The sequence below is a fragment of the Sminthopsis crassicaudata genome, chromosome 1, assembly GCF_048593235.1.
Source record: "Sminthopsis crassicaudata isolate SCR6 chromosome 1, ASM4859323v1, whole genome shotgun sequence".
Lineage (NCBI taxonomy): Eukaryota > Metazoa > Chordata > Mammalia > Dasyuromorphia > Dasyuridae > Sminthopsis > Sminthopsis crassicaudata.
In genome coordinates, this window is record NC_133617.1 from 114,446,190 (window position 1) to 114,461,464 (window position 15,275).

At 34.7% G+C, this 15,275-nt stretch overlaps 1 protein-coding gene across 2 annotated transcripts in view; it reads right to left on the minus strand.

Moving 5' to 3' along the window:
• Positions 1 to 15,275, minus strand: part of COL14A1 (collagen type XIV alpha 1 chain) — a 254,691-nt gene that overhangs the window by 76,870 nt on the left and 162,546 nt on the right. For both annotated transcript variants that reach the window (XM_074266537.1, XM_074266541.1), the window contains exons 32-34: positions 13,984 to 14,126; positions 13,151 to 13,260; positions 7,891 to 8,049 (exon numbers count right to left, since the gene is read on the minus strand). In XM_074266537.1, coding sequence (XP_074122638.1) covers positions 7,891 to 8,049; positions 13,151 to 13,260; positions 13,984 to 14,126 — 412 coding nt within the window. The remainder of the gene's footprint in view (positions 1 to 7,890; positions 8,050 to 13,150; positions 13,261 to 13,983; positions 14,127 to 15,275) is intronic.

The window sequence follows — 15,275 nt, forward strand, 5'->3', positions numbered from 1 at the left end:
GAGAACATTATTTTAATATGTTAAAGAACCCTATTGAGAAAGCTCCTGGCAAGAGACAGATTGTGAGTATAAAATCTGAGCACTATTAATCCTCAAAACTACGGCTCAATTTTTCTTCTGGTTTCTTTTTTAATAAACCAAGTCTTATGGCTAAAGATATAATACTTTGGATTAACCTAAGGATGCTGCTTTGTCTGAGAACATTTGGGGCCCACTTGAAGACAACATCAGATGGACCCTATTAAGTATGTGAAAGCTTCCTGCATGAAGAGGTTGGGTTATTTATCTTGGTATAGAGCATTCAGTTTATCTTGGCCTAAAGCATTTTAGGTTTAATAATTTCTAATTTATGTTTAACAATTCTAAAATACATCATTCTTTCTTGAGGCTTTTTTTTTTAACAATATAAATAATCCACCCAACCATCTCAAATGATAAAATATATTTTTTAACAATATAAATAATCCACCCAACCATCTTAAATGATAAAATATATATATATCAGTAGTTGAAATGTATCATGAGGGAGAAATATACAATAGATAAGTGTTTGGAAAGACTGCAGAATTATTTGCCAATTCACCATCTGACTTGATTTACAATATTTTTATATGTGTTCAATGAAGTCAAACCTGCTATTTAAAAATGCCACATAGGCTGTCTCTTCTGATTTACATAGAATGAAGTAGAAAATGCTTCTTTTCTATACACTTCATATTTTTATAGGTATCTGTAGTGCTGGAATTTTTTGAGTCCTCTGCATTCATTCAGAGATTTTTCTCTCTTATTTGAGTATATATTCCTGATTATACATCAAATAAATGTTCTAACGTCTTATTATTTCAAAGAAAGTGAACATAGAAATATTTGCTATGTCAGGCAAGGATGGGTTGTGATATTATGCCTGGAGGAAATATTCAGATAATAGAGATCATTGATCCATTGGAGATTTGAAATCTCGGAATACATACACATATCCCTGTATCACAGTTTGAACTAGGTGAGTAAATACTTCATCCCAATATTCTGAACAGCCCTTTCACTAAGAGGAAGCAAATGACCAATGGCATTATTCATCCAAGCAGTGTTTGTACACCCAACTTATTTTCTATGGATACCTATGATATATTTTTGTTTGTATGCCAATATTCCAGGGGATTTGTGATCTCATTAATAATACAGGTGCACAAAACACAACACACCCTCTTGTTAGCTATAGTCAATTACTAAGAGATATAATCATGTAAAATACTTTCATTTTGTGGATAATTCCTATTTCATATACTTATTTTTAAAGCTGTATTTTCTTTAAAATCTTGATTTTTAACTTTAAGAATTTTGCAAAGACCTTTATATTATTTTCTTCTAACATGTATTAGGGAAGTATAAAATGAAAATATTTGCAATATAATTGTTTTAGTTGAATGCTAACCTTTTAAATTGTAAATGTGGCTTTAAAATGTCATTTAGAAGATAATAGATTGAGCATCCAGCTTCAGACACTTACTAGCTGTTTGAACCTGGGCAAAACTCATAACACTGTACAACATACTGTCCATGGGATCATGAAGAGTTAGACACAACTGAACAACAATTGCCTAATTATATGACCTTGGGCAAAATATTTATCTTTCTACATCTACCTTTAGAAAAGGAATAAGGAAAAGGAATACTATTTGTAGCCACCTAATTTCAGTGGTGATGATGAGGTGCTGGGTTAATAAGTGAGGTTGGTAGAGAAAGCCTAAAGTACTGCTAAAAATTACTGAGGCAAACAGGAAAGGGTACTGAATGGGATTGGTCCCACCCTCTGTGGAGTGTTAAGGACCATGCCTGGGTGAACCAAAAGCCTCCACAGCTGTGGATGATGAGACTTGAGGGAGTTTCGTGGCAGCTTTTATAGTCTTTACTGGCACAGGTGTTGCTTGTGGACTGGGAATGAAATAAACTGGAGGCAGAGAGAAGAGGAGAGAGGTCAGACAATGCAACGGCCTCTCAGTGGGGAGATCAGACAATGCAACTACTTCTCAGTTTCCTTGTATTATCCCCATGTACTCACAAGAAGAGATAACAATTCCAGATATTGGTGTCTGGATTCTGGAAACCACAAGAGCAGCAGATAACAGTAGAGGTCATGGGTGACTCCACTTTGCTGCATCCAAGTTATATCAAACTCAAGGATCCACATTTCCCCTATAAAACTGTCCATGGCTCACAGGACCTTTCCTGGACTCCTTTTGGGTAAAGCCTGTCACAGCACTCTGCCTCTGGTGTCTTTCCCCTCCCCCCTCCCCTGTGCCTCATGATATCTTTCTCCTAATAGTTAAGTAACTCTTTTAGGTGCTAATTCCTTTTAGGATTTAGCCTGACAATCCATGCAATAATCCTACTTCATTTCTCCTGGTTAATCTATGCAGTTAATACCTGTTCTACCAGTATTATTTGTGTTTCAAGCACTATAAAACTATCAGTTTAGACTCACAGTCCCACGCTCTTTCTGTGGTGGGTTACCCCACCTTTTTGGGAGTACAGCACCAATTGCTGAGATTAGTATTCTGGTACCAAATGGTAGGGTTCAGTCATGTGATGAATCCACAATGGCCATTCTCTTTGGCAAAAGATAGGCTTATTTAGGAGAGAGGCTATAGACAATGAAGAGATACAGTAGACACCAGGAATGGTAAATGTGAAATTGATTTGGGAGATCATATGGTTAGCAAGGAAAGGGGTTTTAACAAGTAATGATGGGAAAGATAAGTTCCCTAGTGGAATTCAGTTAACCAAGAGAAAGAAAATATTTCATGGAGTAGGAGTATACCAGGAATAGTCCAGTCAGCAATCCAAGTTATATCAAACCTCTGAGGTTAAATTTCCCCTAGAAATCTGTCCATGGTTCAAGTCATCTTTTCTGACCCTCTTTAGGTTGGTCCTGCCACAACTCGCTGCCTTGTGGTGTCTTTCCTTTCTCCTTACCTCTCCTCAATGTCATATGGTCTCTCTTCTCATGCCCCACCATGCTTCTATTCTTTCTCCTTCTTATAGTTAACTAAAAGGATTTAACCATCCAAAGGCATGCTCCAATCTTATAGAGTATTCCCTTTTTCCTGGTTAATTGTGACTTTCACTAGGGAAATCATCAATTATTAAGACTCCTTTTCCTTACCAACTCTATTTCATATTTATCATTCCTAGTATCTATTGTATCTCTTGATTTTGTCTGTAATCTCTTCCCCTAAAAAAAAACAACAACAAAAAAACACCCTACTTTTTGCCAGAGAATGGATATTGTGAATTTATCACATGACTGAACCCCAAATTTGGTGTCTATATCAATCTCATTATCGGAACTAGAAATTACCCTCCTAAATCACATCTGTGAGGAAGATCTGAGGTCCACTTCATTAGAGAGGGCCATGGACCCTTTAATAAAGTACAATTGGTTCAGAGCTCTATTTTAGTGTTTTTTTCTTGCAAATTGAACATGTTTAGAAATGTCATACATAATTCATGATTAATAAACATTTCTTGTTATTTTCCCTAAAGATATGGCATAATATTTAAGCAGGAAATTAATGTAATCGAGAACTGAGCTCAAAGGCATGAAGACATGGGTACAAGTCTCTTATTGACATATACTACCAGTGTGATCTTGGACAAGTCCCCTAATTCCTCTGCCCCAGGCAAGTCCTTAAGGCTATATATTACAGAGTAAATATAGCCCTGCATTGGTAAAGTGAGAGATCCTTATTGGGTATTTCCCACATACCACTGAAATAACTGGTCTGGTCCCTGTTCTTATATTTCCCAGAATACATAGCACAATGCTAGACATAAAATAGATGCTTAATATGTCTGGAAATGAAAGAGAATTGGGGTGTGGGAAAGGGAGACTAAGAAATATTGTTTTGTCACAGGCTCACAAATGTCTAGGGCCCTAGTGGTCCTCAAACTTTTTAAATAGGGGCCAGTTCACTGTCCCTCAGACTGTGGGAGGGCCAGACTACAGTAAAAACAAAAGCTCACACTCTGTCTCCGCCCCTCAGCCCATTTGCCAGAATCGTGTCGGTTTGAGAACCCCTGGAGGGTACTGCCCTAACTGGTGTTGTTCTTATGTTCTTAGCTACCAGAGTAGGATAAAGAAGCAAAATAAAATTCATGGCCAGTGTCAAAGACATGGTATATGAACTGTCTGTTTCTATCCATATGTATTTTGACAGCTAAGTTAAGACCTACTTCTTATTTCAGTCCCAGCCATTCCTTATAAAATCTTGCCTGCTGAGATTTCTTTTGCAAGTTGTTTTCCATCTAAGAATGTGTGAATTCAATACAGTAGTTACTCTCCCTCTAAAACCTATTCATCTTTGCTCCACCCAAATGTCTCTGAAAAGAATTTGTCAGAGGAGAAGGAAGCATGAGCTAAATCTCTAGAGTTGTCTAAAATAACCAGTACGTGGAGACTCATTTCAAATTCAGTAAGGATCCAAAGAACCATAGGTTTTTGGTTTTTTGTAGCTGCTGAACCTTCTCAAATACACATTTTTCCATCTGGAGTAACCAGATATTTGCTTATTTCCTCTACCTCCACCCCCTTCTATCCCCCCCCTTTTAAAGCAGAAAATAAAGAAATAAGTATTGGATTTTTCTCCCTTTTCAGCTTATGCCTATTTATTACAAAAAAATTTGGGCATAAACATCCTAATTTGTAATTTACACATGCCACAGCTTGAGAAATGAATTTAATGTTATGTCTCACAGAGGATGGAGAGAGAAGCTTCATTCCTCAAAGAAATAAACCTGAACCTCCAATTCCCCCTTTAACAGAGTCCATTTCAACACAGTTAAATTGTTTGATGAGTGGGCAGTTTGCAAATCAACTAAGTAATCCTTTATAGGCTGCTAGGTTCAAACAAAAGCAAGTATTTCTGTTCTACTGCCCTTACAAAGAATCCCTTTGATGATTGACTGCTGTAAATTTGCCTTTTGTCTGTTATTGCTGGAAATGGACCACAGAGAGGACTCTGTTGAATTGCTTTTCTCTTGTGGCAAGGATACAACTTTTGTCATCCAGAGTCTGAGTTCCAAAGACCCCTTTTGTTTTTCCTTCATAGATGATTGGCTCGATGTTTGGAGTCCAAGTTTTATGTAAGTGGTGCAATTAGGAAAAAGTGTGATTTATGGAGCTGGAATGCTGTAGATTCCATGCATGGAACATACCACTAATGGTAAATCAGAGTGGAAAAAAAAATTCATGATACCAAAGGGTGATATTTAATTCAATTCCATTCACAGGATTACAGATTTAGGGCTGAGAAGTAGGTCAATGAGTCCAACACTTTCATTTTACAGATGAAGAAACTGAGCACTGAAGAAGTTAGCTTGGTTATCCACATACTAAGCTAACAAGGCAGTATTTGAACCCAAGTCTTTCTAACTCCAAATCCAGTGCTTTCTCTATCACACTGAACAATTTCTCCCTTTTATTTAATCAATATTTTCTTATCTAAATTTATTTAACTTTATTGAGAATATTTTTTAATGGGGGAGACAATCTGCAAGAAAACGGCATACAAACAGAACTATACAAGATAAACTTGAGATAATCTTATTTAGCTAAAGGAAGTCAAGGAAGCCAAATGACAGAGATGAGAAGGGAAAACATTCTAGCCATGGGAAGCAGCTAATAATAGTATTTATATAACTTTTTAATATTTGCAATGCACTTTACATAAATACATCCTACACTTTATACTTTACATAAATGCATCCTACATAAATATTATCCTAACGACAACTCACAACTGAGAGGCAGTTATTAATTTCAATTTTACAGATGAGGTAAGTGAGGCACAGAGAGGTTAAGAAACTTGCCTAAAGTCACACAGCTAGGAGTATTTGAAATCCGGTCTACTTGACTCTAGGTCCATACTGGATATGGTCAGCAGAGAAATACTGAAATACTGATAAGATTACTCTCTGAGACAAGCAGAGAAGGGCACTCACTGAGTGGGGTCACCCTCTGTGAAAATCATGGGTAGCCCTATCTTGCTCTGTTCAGTAAGAAATCCAAGTTATGTCAAACCCCTGAACTTCAATTTCCCCTATAAATCTGCCTGTGGCCCATGCCATCTTTTTTGAACTCCTTTTGGATTAGCCTTTCTCTTCACCCCTCCCCCATACCTCAAGATGTCTTTCCTCTCACTCTCTCCCACTGTACCTCCTGGTGTCTTTCTTCTTCTTATAGCTAACTAATTCTTTTAGAGTGCTAAACTCCTCTATGGATTTAGCCTGCCATTCATTCAATGGTATAATTCTACTTCATGGAGTATTTCCTTTCTCCTAGTTAATTGTGGGTTCTACTGGGGAACTTGCCTTTTTCATTGTTATCTATTATAGCTTCTTTCCTTACTCACTATATGCTCTCCCAACTCTGTTTCATATTTGCCACTCCTGGTACCTATTGTATCTCTTTGTTTTGTCTGTAACCTCTTCTCCTAAACAAAGTATCTTTGCCAAAGAGAATGGCTATTTTGAATTCTTCACATGAATAAACTCCAATATTTGGTGCCTACATAAACACCATCATCAGTGTTCTGTGCCATCTATTTGTCTACTACTGTGAAAATGCATGGAGAAGGCTGTGAACCTGGGTGATTGATCCTGCACATGTTAGAGAAAAGGGAGGGTGGTCTTAGGGAGAAAATAATGAGTTTCTTTTGGACGTGTTGCGTTTTAAGATATCTCTCTAGGAATGTAGGTACTTTTTGGAGAGGAGAGCAGAAATTATTTCAAACAGTAAGACTTCCAGAATAATATTACTGATAAAAAATTGCTTGCTCAAATAAAATACCTGTTAACTCTAACAAACAACTTAAATGACAGAATATCCTAATTAGTAATGAACAGGTAGTATTATTTTGTGGTACAAAAATGTTTGTCCAGGATTCTGACATGTAGGTAATGAAAAGAATGTGCTTCCTTGACCAATTTGAAGTTTTCAAAAATTTAATTCTTCATTGCATCATGAAAAATACACCATGTCAGAAAAAAATTAAATACATATTCATTTTGGTGCACTGTGATGGTTCTCTTCCCCCCCCCCCATTCCCCAATGATACATAAAAGGTTAAAATGTATTCTCATGACTCTTTCACAATTGTACAAATTAGATCCCATTAAAACCTAATTCTGAAATAGCAGATATTCATCTTACTGCAGTCCCCACTGCTATGGTAAAGAGAGCAGACTTTTTATTTTACTTGCTTAGCTTAAAGTTCAAAGACTGAGGAGATGAATATAGAAAAAAAAAGTAAGTTCACTTTATCTTGGAGTCTCCTTCCTTAGAAACATAACAGAGGCAAGCTTACTGTCCAGAGCATGGAAACTTTGTGTTTTCCTTCTCTGTTGCCTTCACTCATGGAAAGGCACTGTATATGTTTCCCCTAGATAAGATACACAATTTAAAAAAAAATCTGTCCTCTAACAACATATATATAATAAGGATAAGAGGAGAAAGAGTTTATGCAGGAACTAGAATGGCCCAGAAAGACTTCTTGAAGACAGGACTTTGATTTGAGTTTTTAATATCAGAAGGATCAAAATTCAAAAATACCTCAAAGTTCTAATCTGTGTCGATCAACACATTACATTTTTTTGTTTGATCCATAAGGCAAAGAAAATATAAATAATAGGATGAAAATTTTTGTTTCAAACTAAAATTATAATGTTTTGTGTCAATTAACATAGCTTGGTCTTTCTATATTTGTAACTGAGGGGAACATAAAACATAACATTAACTACATAGTACAAAATGGCAACAATTTTCTATTCCAGTGGGCACCAAAATTTTTCTTGAATAAAATTTTCTTGAAACTTCACTTATTTCTTACTTACTGGAGCAGAGTTTTCCTTTGGTCCTCTTGATCTGACCATTCTTCCCAAGACTTCCATGCCATTGGCAGTGATATTACCAGATGCATTTACGGCTTTTTCACCCACTTGTTTGCAGTCAATAAACACTTTAGCCAACGTCTTGCTAATAACAATATGCAGCTGGGAAAAAAAAGCAAAGGTCAGGTAAGAAAATAAGAAAAAAATTACTGTCAAACTTTCAATCTCATTACATTCCACTCCATTTAAACATTTATTAAGTACTTACTATGTACATAACACTGAGCTAGTAAATAAAAATAATGCCTGCCCTCAAGAAACTTAAATTTTACTGGACTGGATAGCTATAAAGGAAGAGAGGTATTCAAATATTCTGTTTTGTTAAGGATGATGACATGAAACTCATCTTTTCATTGAGACAATTGGAGATCTGTATAAGATATAAGTTTTTTCTAGTGGGTTCTGGTTCATAAACTAGATTGTACTGAATTTCCAAAATTCTTAGTTTTTCATTATTTTAGCAAGACACTTACTAAATCTTATGAGCAAGACAGAGAGCTGTGAGCTAAATGATAGTACAGTTATGTAGAATCAGAAATAATCTAAAGGCTAAACCAACAGAGTAGTCATTAATTAATATGAAAACTTGGAAAGGATTCTTTAAGAGAGCACCCTAGGGATTTGTTCTGCTCTTTGTAGATCTTAAAGATTTTCTCAATAAATTTTATAAAAGTATAGAAGATGAGGGGAAATTGCAAAGAGTAAAATTTAGGCTTTATGAGAGAAAAAATCCTAATGATTAGTGCTATCCAAAAAATGAAATTTACTAACTCTAAAGATGGTGGGTTTACCCTTCATATAAACACATGTCAGATACCAATTTGCAAAAGAGATTTTATTTGAGAATTGGCTAGATTCAGTGGCCTGTGGCACCCCTTCTAACCTTGAGATTCTGGGATTAATAGCATGCTCATCAAATTTGCATGTGAAACACATTTAGGAAGGTTTAGATGACAGTCAAGATACAGATTTTTGTAAATTAGAATACTGTACTATATCTGGCAAGATGTGATATGATATGATATAATGATATATTATGATATATGATGTGACATGATATGATATGACAATATAATGCCATATATGTATATATATGTGTGTGTATGTATGTGTGTCTATACACACAGATAGCTAGGTAACCCAGTGGTTAAAAAAGACCTGGAGTTTCAAAGACTCATTTTTAGTAAGTTCAAATTTAGCCTCAGATACTTATAAACTGTGTTTGACCTCGGCTAAGTTACTTAACTCTGGTTATCTCAGTCTCCTTATCCATAAAATGATTTGGAGAAGGAATTGGCAAATTACTATTTTTACCAAGAAAATCCCAAATAGGATAATCAAAAGTCAGATATGATTGAAAACAGCCCAACAATACAATAATAATATATATATATATGTATGTATGTATATATAATCTTACATTTGGGCTTAAAAAACCAACTTCACACTTGGAAGATGGGGGGAGAGGTCTAGACAGCAGATCATCTGAATCAGATCTCAAGGTTTTAATGGATTGCAAGTTCATGATGAGTCAACAGTATGATAACAGCAGCCAAAAAAGTTAATGAGATTTTTGGTTTGCATTAAAAGATGCAGATGATATTATGTTCAGATCACATCTGGAATAATGTGTTCACTTCTGGGAAGCATATTTTGGGAAAGTCACAGAAAAGCTAGAGATAGCCCAGAAGAGAGTGACCAAGATGATACAGATCCTCAAAATCATGCCACATGAGAACAAATATAAAAAAGCTGGAAATTCTTAGCCAGAAGACCTGGAGAGTTATAGTAGCAATCTTCAAATATATAAAGGGCTGTTATGCAGAAGTTTTATACTTCTTAGTCCCAGAAAATAGAAGTCATAGGTAGAATTGATAAAAAAGGAAATTTTAAACTTCATGTCAGGAAAAGATAAACAGAGCAAAATGGTTTACTATAGGGAGAAACGGGTTTCCTCTCATTTGAAATATTTAGGGAAAAGTTTGATGACAACTTGTCCAGTTTATGAGAACAAAATCTCTTTTAGGTACAGGTTAGATTAAATGACCTATTATGGGCTTTGCAACAAAGATTCTGTGATAAAAATAACTTGATTCATAAAGTTAAAATTTAAAAAAAATAACTTGATCCTAACAATCATTTGGAGAGCCTCACTTTTATTCCTCTATTAATTTTAAGCCTATAAACTTTCTTCCATACTTTCAGAAAACCCAATACATAATAATTTAAACTTATGAAGCTGATACACTAGAAAGTATTGATTCACTTTAAGAAAGGAGACTTCACTGTACAAAAGGAATCTTAGAAGCCTATTTATGTAATAGATAACTAAATTGAAATAAGCACTTGAAAGAAAAATTTATAGGGCAAAAATGTGTATAATTAAAACTAACTGGTGATTAAATCTGAAATGAAGAAACATTATTAATTTAGAGAGAATTCTAGTCATTGAGAGAATAAGATTTGATTTTGAAAAAATTTGCTGTGCTCTCACATTTTTTAGGTATACACATATATTTTTTAAAGAGGAGGGAATAGGTGAGAAGTTTTCTGAAGTAGGGACAGGGAAAAGAAGAAAGGGATTCTTGCACAGTTTAAAGAACTTAGCTTTGGTTTGTGGCTTTCAGGAAGGCTTTTTATAATTATGCTCACTTATTCTGTGTCTCTTAGTTCTGCTGGCAATGTGTGTGGAACTTACAATTTACCTAAGGTTAAGAAAAAAATTCTTTGGAATGAATATTACAAGTTCATCATACTTCACAGAATATCACTGGCTAGCTTCTTAAGAGTTGTGAAATTTCAAATGTGGTGCTTTTTTCTTTCAAATTTTCCTTTGGAGCTGTGCTCCAGATTCTGACCAGGGGAAAAAATCAATGCCAAATAGAATTTAGGAGAAAATAAGAGTAAATCCAAAGAGGCCATTGAAGGAAATATCTCTGGCCATGAATTACAAGATTTTTGTCTCTATAAAGTCTTTCAGAGCAATAGTGGTAATACGGCCTCAACCTCAACTTAAAACATGAAAAAGAAGTTTTTTAATTATGTTACTGCATTTAATGTTCATTTTTTAAAAATTTATAGATGTTGTTTTTTTATATTGTACTTTTGTTCCTATGACTGCTAACCCTTGTCCCTACCTATACATATAAAAATAGAATTCTCTCCTATAACAAAGTACAATTGGGAAAACAAACCCTTTGGTAATATCTGACAATTATATGCTTCATTTCAGCTTATGATCTACTACTTTCCTTCCATGAGGTGAGAAGTATTCTTTATCATAAGTTTTCTGAAATAAAGACTGGTAAATTGCATTGTGTTCTGAAATTTTCAACTTAAATTCCAAATTCAGGATATGGCATTTAGTTAGAAAACAAGAGGGAAGAATGACAGGATCTTAATCCCTTAAAAGGGATCTCAGAAGACTTTTCTTCTAAACTGTTCTTGATGATGAATTCACCTCTAAAAACCCCTAACAAGATGTTGTCCAGTCTTTGCTTGAAGATTTCTAGAGCAGGGTTCCATCAACATTAGGTTCTTTGGCAGCCCTTTCTACTTTAAGGCAATTTTAAAAGTTAGGAAGTTTTTCCTTTTGTAAAGCTAAACAGCCTTTCTTCTATTTCCTACCATTGTTCCTTGTCCTGCCCTCCACTGCCAAGTCAAACAAAACTAATCCCTTCTCCATCTTTTTCAGATGTTTGAAGACAGTTATCAACTCGCCCCCTAAATATGCTCTTTTCTAGACTGAATAACCCCAGGTCCTCCTTGTTATACTATCACGGGCCATATGCTAAAAAGACATCACATAAGATTTAGATGAAAGTTTATGAAAAAGCTTTCTATCATACCAAATGAATAAATGCTACTGATGGAAAGTATAAACTCTTTGAGAAATGTATTTATGTAAAAATTGGAATTCTTCAGGAACAAAGTTTTTGTTGGGTAAGGCAAAGTTTCTGTAGTATGATTAATCTACATGTTTTTGTGGCAACCAATCAACAAACATCTATTAAATACCCACTGTGTCCCAGGCACTGCCTTAAGCACTGGAGATACTAAAAAGCAAATGATTGTTCCTGTCTTCAAGGAGCTCACAATCTTAAGGGATTATACAGCTAAAGATCTTTGCCTTCCTTATTGACTAACTAAATATCATCTGACCCAGAGTAGTGTTAAGTGGGAATTTAATTCCTATATTCTGGATCCTGTTCTTCTCTTAAGATGTTAAACTGTTTCAATTTAATTTCATTCTGGTTTAGGAGAGCTACAGAACTTTTTTTTTTTTTTTTTTAACATATGTGTGTGTATTAAGTAGGGAGCTTTATTCTCTTTACAAGTCATACATTAAACCACAGCAATGAATCTCATGAAGATGAGTCTTAACTAAACACATGGGAAAAATGAGTGTCAAAAAGTTTCATTCCAGGTGACTCCATAGTATAATGGATAGTTCCACAAATTTCTAAGTCAAAGATTTGGGGTATGTGTTCTAATAGAGTCATAATTATTTTTTAGTAGAAATACAGTGCTATAATACAGTAGAAAGCATACCAAACTTGAAATAATGGACCAGGAATTCAATTTTGTGCCCTTTTATATTATACATTCTATGTGATTTTGGGTAATTCTCTCTGAGCCTGTTTCCTGATCTGTAAAATGAGGGAGGGTGGATCAGATGACTTCTACAGATTCTTCCAATTGTAAATCTGTGTTTCTTTGTCCTTGTCTTAAAGAGTAATGAAAGTTTAAGTAATGGCTTTAGGTCACAGATGCCAAATTATAAAAATAAGGTCAGAGAATTTTTACAAATCTTCCTGGATGGCATTCTTTGAGACAAGAGGGGTTAATATAGGGGTGTGTGTGTGTGTGTGTGTGTGTGTGTGTGTGTGTGTGTGTGTGTGTAGACCAGATTTCCAAAATGCTTCAACTGCAAATATTTTCATCTGTGTGTGCAGAAGTAATTAAAGAGACCACTAATCTTTACCAGTCAACATATATGAGTATTTTTACTCTGTGGCTACAAGTGATATTTTCAGAGTAGGAATGTTAGATCCTTTTAAAGAAGGCTGCCTTGTTTTATACCTAAATTTTTATACTTAGATACACTATGATGCTATTACAGAACTTTATATTTTACTAACATACATTTTACTAATTCTCTTGCTTTGATCATTATGGTGAAAAAAAAAAAGTTATAACTGACCTTGTGAAAGCTTCCATAGAATATTTTCTTGATTTCAGGCCCTTCAAAGGTTACAGTTTGAAAGTCTCCCTGGTAGTCATAGTTGAAGTAGGTAATTGTTTTGCCTCCATCTGTTTGGTGGGATAATGAACATTGAGCACAATAAAAGACAAACATAATCAAAACATAAATATATTGTAGATAGGCAAATGATTTTTCTTCCCTGGGTCTGGAGAATGAATCTCCTCAAGGTGATCCTTGAAAGTAAACTGAAACATACCTTAGAGTATGTTAAGAAGCATGGCCTTTGAGAACTAATATATAAAGACAGAGTTTATATGTGGATATAAAGAGACTCTTCTATTCAAGAGTTAGTGAAAGGGATACTAAAGATAAGAATAAATAAATCCAAGTGTTGCTTATATAACTTCAGGCAGTTCACTTAATATCTTTGAAGACAGAATTAAGAAATGTGAAAGTACTCTGTAAAATATATTCAGAATGCTTTTCTCTTGCTTCATTACAGTGGCAGGAACCCTAGGTTCTGCAGAGAGCAATCTCTCACAACAGCTTGTTGCATGAAGACTAATCTAAAATTTCACATGCCAAATGATAGTTAACACACATTAAATGTTTTTCACCGAAGCAACTCATGGTGAGAAAGGGTTTGCTCAGATAAGAAAGGGTTATAATCTGTATTGGCATCAGGAATACCTACATTGATGAAACTACAGAGATTTGTAAGGATAGCAGCATGGCATCTGTCCCTTAAATTTTCTATTGTGATTTCCACATACATGCACAATAACTAAACAGACACAAAACACAAATATAATACATATTCATGTACATACTATCTAAGATGACCCCAACAAGTGGGTCAGAGTCCTTATTTAAAATCTCCCAGAGAGCAAATGGTTCTTCAGGAGTATCAGGCAAGATGCGGAAGAGAAAAGAGATGGTGTAGTCTGAAGGTAATCCTTCTGGATGCAAATATCTGTTAGAGGAGAGAACATCACAGTGTTTTAAATAAATAAATTATATCTAGAACATGCACTAAATTCTTTTTATCCTGCTACCACTCTCATTAAGGCTCTTCTTGCCTAATGCAAGAAATCTTGCACTAACTTCTGTAGCTCTATTTAGCAAGTAAACTGGAGGCTGGATATTAAAGTCTCTTTGTACAGTGGGGGAAAAAACAGATTGGAAGAGAGAAGGCCTTGAATTCTGACTCTGTCACTTACTATTTCAGTAGGTATCTAAATTTCTCCAAACCTCAGTTTTTCATCTGTATAAAGTCATAGGTGCCTTCCAATACTAGATCCAAGTGTCTATGATTCTGTAATCCTTTCAGCTCTAAGATACTTGGATTTAAATTTTTCAGAGCACTATTGCTACAACTATCTATTCTTCTACATCTATTCGTTAAAATATTAACTGTATTAATAAATATATATTATAAAATATAGTATCTATTCTAAAAAGAGGAGGCTCTTTGATATTTTTTTCAGATGTAAACATGAAAACATTTCCTATGGATTAAATAATGTTATAATAAATGCTAAGAGAATAAAAATCTCCAAATCATAAAAAATGATTTTTAAATTCAAACTAATAGCCTATTTATTTCCAATAGCATTTATTATGAGAGCATAACATGGTTCTTGTAAATCACCGTAATGAAACATTGATCTGAAATGTATAATTTTTTTAGACTGAATTGTATTTTTATAAGCCTATAAAAGTTATTTTCTCTCCATTCCAACTTGATCCAATGAATTAATCATTCAAATCTTTATCAAACACCTCATATTCCAATCACTATGGTAGAGCTGGGAACACAAAGACAAAAATGAAATAATTCTTTCCCTCAGAGAATGTTTTAATGGGAGGAGAGAAAATATAAATATGTAGTACACACACACACACACACACACACACACACACACACACACACACACAATATTTGGGCTGTCTTCAAGAAAGCCAGGGATACCAAGTGGAAGAAATGATGCTAATGCTAAGGCACAGAGATGGAAGAGGAATAGTAACTACATCATTATAGCTAGACAGAGAATGCATGAAAGGGATAAATGTGTAAGAGACTGGAAAAACACTTAGGGGCCCGGTTGTAAATAGTCTTAAA